Source organism: Battus philenor, unplaced genomic scaffold (genome assembly GCF_028537555.1).
Source record: "Battus philenor isolate CCGP_79_NKW_IND1 unplaced genomic scaffold, ilBatPhil1.0.hap1 SCAF_12, whole genome shotgun sequence".
In the NCBI taxonomy this organism is placed as follows: domain Eukaryota; kingdom Metazoa; phylum Arthropoda; class Insecta; order Lepidoptera; family Papilionidae; genus Battus; species Battus philenor.
The window spans coordinates 8,807,107-8,810,826 of record NW_027181674.1 but is presented as its reverse complement, the minus strand read 5'-3'; the positions used below and the strand labels follow the sequence as shown (position 1 = coordinate 8,810,826).

Sequence of the window (3,720 nt, the reverse complement as noted above, 5' to 3'; positions counted from 1 at the left end):
TTTTTGTTTTGCAAGGGTTTTTTTTAACAGGGCATTATGTTATTTATAGTCGTTATTATTTAGGAAAAAAATACGTAAACTTGTTGCTACACTGGCAATATGAAAACTCAATAAAATGGTATTAAATACATAATTAATTTCTTTACCAGGACCACCGCCAAGTAGGGTATGTCGCTCAGTAATCAAGAGGAAAGGAGTGGCGCAGGGTGACTTGGCGCGTGTTATGTTGGTGTTGTTGATGCTCGTGTCGGCGGCGGCCATCAGCGCTGAGTGTCCACGTCATTGCGAGTGTAAATGGCGAAGCGGAAAAGAATCAGCTCTATGTGCCCGCGCAGGCCTCACTGCAGTACCTCCTCGTTTAGATCCAACAACCCAACTCCTCGATCTTTCTGAAAATCGCCTGACCAATCTTCGGGATGATGCTTTCGCATCAGCTGGTCTTTTAAATCTACAACGTTTGTATTTACCCGGCTGCAATGTACGAACTATTCGACAATTTGCTTTCCGTGCTCTCGTCAATTTAGTTGAACTGGATCTTTCACGCAACCGTTTAGAAACAGTACCATCTCAAACTTTTGGTTCTATTCCAGAACTCCGCGAGCTAAGACTGAATGGAAATCCTATAACAAAAATTAAAGATGATGCCTTTGCTCATTTACCACATCTCGTGAGATTAACACTTAGTGCGTGTAAAATCTCTGAAATTGAACCACGAGGTTTTATTGGATTAGAAGCATCGCTAGAATATCTTGAATTAAGTAAAAACAAACTTCATATTCTTCATGTCGCTGTTTTAGCACCGTTGCGCTCCTTAAAAGGTTTAGAACTTACGAGCAACCCATGGGAATGTACATGCGCTTTAAGACCTCTGCGAGAGTGGATGATAAAAAAAAATGTACCAGCAACCGTGGTACCGGAATGCGCCTTACCTCAACGGTTAATGTCTCAATCGTGGGATCGCCTCGACCTTGAAGATTTTGCATGTGTACCTGAAGTGAGTAGCTCTTCAACTTCCTTCCTAGGTACTGAAGGAGAAGAAGTTACCTTAATTTGTCGAATAACTGGAGTACCAGCTCCAAGAGTTCGTTGGATTCGAGCCGGTCGTTTACTTGCCAATACTACATCAAATAATTTGAATTCTGGTAGATCTTTCATTTTGCATAGTGAAGGACAAACAAGTAATTTGACTATAAAGGTAGCAGAAACGCAAGATGCAGGTTTTTATGTGTGTAGTGCAGAGAACCGTGCTGGGAAGGCAGAAGCGATTTTAAATTTAACAATAGAAAAAAAATCTCATACCAAAGGATTCGGAGGCAGAGCCCTTATGGCTGGAATGGCCGTGTCGGCAGTGATAGTTTTGAGTTCTTGTTTAATTGGACTATGTGCTTATGAAACTCGAAAAAAAAGGCAATTGGATAGGTGGAATGAACAAATAGTAACTCCGAATCACCAGGATAATAATTATGAGAAAATTGAAGCAAATTTGAAAAGTGTTCCGGAAATACCTCGAGTATTGTCTTCGGAAAATGGAAGTCGAAAAAGAGGAGATTATCGAAATGTTCCATTGCATGATCCTGAAGAAGATTTTGAAGTTTTTGGACAAAATGTAAGGGAGGAACAAGAGTCAGCAGTTCCGCCTTCTATGGAGACAAGCTGGCGACGCACTAAATTTGATTCCACAATAAGAAATAACGATGCTACGGAGCAGGATTTGCATATACCCCGAATGAGCAATTATAACATAAGGTATTTTTTCTTGTTCATTGTTTTATTTTTTTTGGTTTCCATTTACCATCATTAAGAAAAAAAAATTTTTTTGGTAACGCTGATTATACTTCGAATACAAATTCAGTAAATTGAAATAAATTTTTAAAAATATTTAAAAGTTAGAGAAGAAAAGATAAATGTTAAGAAGGAAATTACTGGTTATTTTACTTTTATAATTCGATAGATAAAATTTGATTAATTAAAACTAATATATTTCTGTTCAACAAAAGATAATCTTACCCTTTTATATTTTTCAGAACCGATGGCACTGACTCTATGCCGAGCTCCAACTCGACGGGTGTGTTAAGTGGTCACGTAGAGATTTTATCTGATAGCAGTCGTTTTAACAACAACTCTCGCTCTTGTTCTCGATTACGAACCCGTGATCGTTTAGATAACGACCTTTCTGGAAGTGACAGTGAGAAAAACTACCCGGATCTTATAGAAATGAGTGCCCTAGGCACTACCAGTTACTTACGTAATGAAATCAAACACGATTCATACTATTTTTACACCATTCCGCGGAGAAAAGATGGAGATAGTCGAAGTCCACTTTTAAGCAGTAGAAGAAATAGCTCTGGTGGAGATTCTGTAAATTTTAACGATAAAGGATATGATAAATCTCGCCCGAGAACCGCTGGACGTCGGTCTAGTAGTTTTTTAGATCTATCCGTAGGCGGTAGTCGAGTGCGTCGAAATCCTAGCCTTCCGGCGTCTCCTTCCAGGGAACAGTCTTCTCTTCCGTCCGCTACCCCTCTTTTAGATCTATCTGGATTACGCGATTATTCTCAAGCCGGTCAAAGATTGGAAGATTTTGATTTTCGTGCCTCACAACTTGAGAAATTCCTTGAGGAATATCGATGTTTAAGAGAGCAACTTTCTAAAATGAAAGAAACAAGAGAAAATTTACAAAGAACTAGAGCGGCAGAAAATGAAGAAATACGGACAGTCTTACGAGGTAGGCCTAGTGTAGCCGTTACAGAAACATCGTCTTCTGTGGCGCTATCAGATGCACCATCACCGTTGGCGTTAAGTCCACCGGAATATAAACCGCAACAGCCAAGGCCTGACTGGTTAACAAGCCTACTATATCGTAATTAGAATAATTAATTGTAAATACTCTTATGTGAACTGACGTTATATTATAGGCAATTAAATTGTTTGTAAGTGGGGTGATATGTAGCATCCTTCTTTTAAAGTTGAAATAAATTTTAAATTAAATTAATTGTTTTTTCCTATATCTAAGTCATGATTCTTTCTATTTTAAACTTTCAACAATATTCGCAATAAACAGGTCTACTACTATTTTAAGGAACGCAAGTCTTGTAAATATTTGAAGTAAGTGATTGGTACAAGGCAAAATAATGTGAAGTCCATCAATCAACAGAGATGACGGTGTGTAAGGTTGGCTTTATTTTAAGAAGGGGCTGGTTTTTCGCATTGTTTTGGTTACTTAATATCATATCATGTAAAATGATCTGATGTTTTATATCTTTGAACTGTACTAAATCGAACCCCATTGTTTTCTTAGCATGGATAAACAGAATAAAATTTGGATCTTAATAACGATACAAGTAACATATAATATACAATGTATAAACATATATACATAAACGTATTTTTTATGTTCGTTTTACTAAATATTTATTATTAAAGAGAAGAAGACACTTTATGGCTTAAAATAAAATGAGCAGTTAAGAACACGTTATAGAAATATTATTTACATTTTCACATTAACTACATTTTCTTTCAATTAAATCCATAACCAATGTCTAGTAAATATAATTCATCTGCCATATGCTTCAAACACAATTAAGATTGATTATAGTAGCGATATGAAGAAAAAGCAAAAGATCACTGTTATTATTTTTAAATGGTTTAGATGAATAGCATTATCTGCTGATGCTCTCTTGTAGTACATACTCGAAAGAAACTTACGTTTAATATACAGGT

The 3,720-nt window shown here is 36.7% G+C and overlaps 1 protein-coding gene across 1 annotated transcript; it reads left to right on the top strand.

The window, feature by feature from the left end:
• Positions 1-223: 223 nt before the first annotated feature.
• Positions 224-2,868, top strand: kek3 (kekkon 3). Its single transcript, XM_068776404.1, has 2 exons — positions 224-1,746; positions 2,025-2,868. The coding sequence occupies exons 1-2, from the start codon at positions 224-226 to the stop codon at positions 2,866-2,868; spliced, it is 2,367 nt and encodes a 788-aa protein (XP_068632505.1).
• Positions 2,869-3,720: the final 852 nt, after the last annotated feature.

What these genes read in the sequence shown, in the direction of transcription:
- kek3 (XM_068776404.1), top strand. Translation starts at nt 224, where the DNA reads ATGTTGGTGTTGTTGATGCTCGTGTCGGCGGCGGCCATCAGCGCTGAG. An exon ending in ATGAGCAATTATAACATAAG is followed by an intron (nt 1,747 to 2,024) that starts GTATTTTTTCTT and finishes TATATTTTTCAG; the next exon opens with AACCGATGGCACTGACTCTA.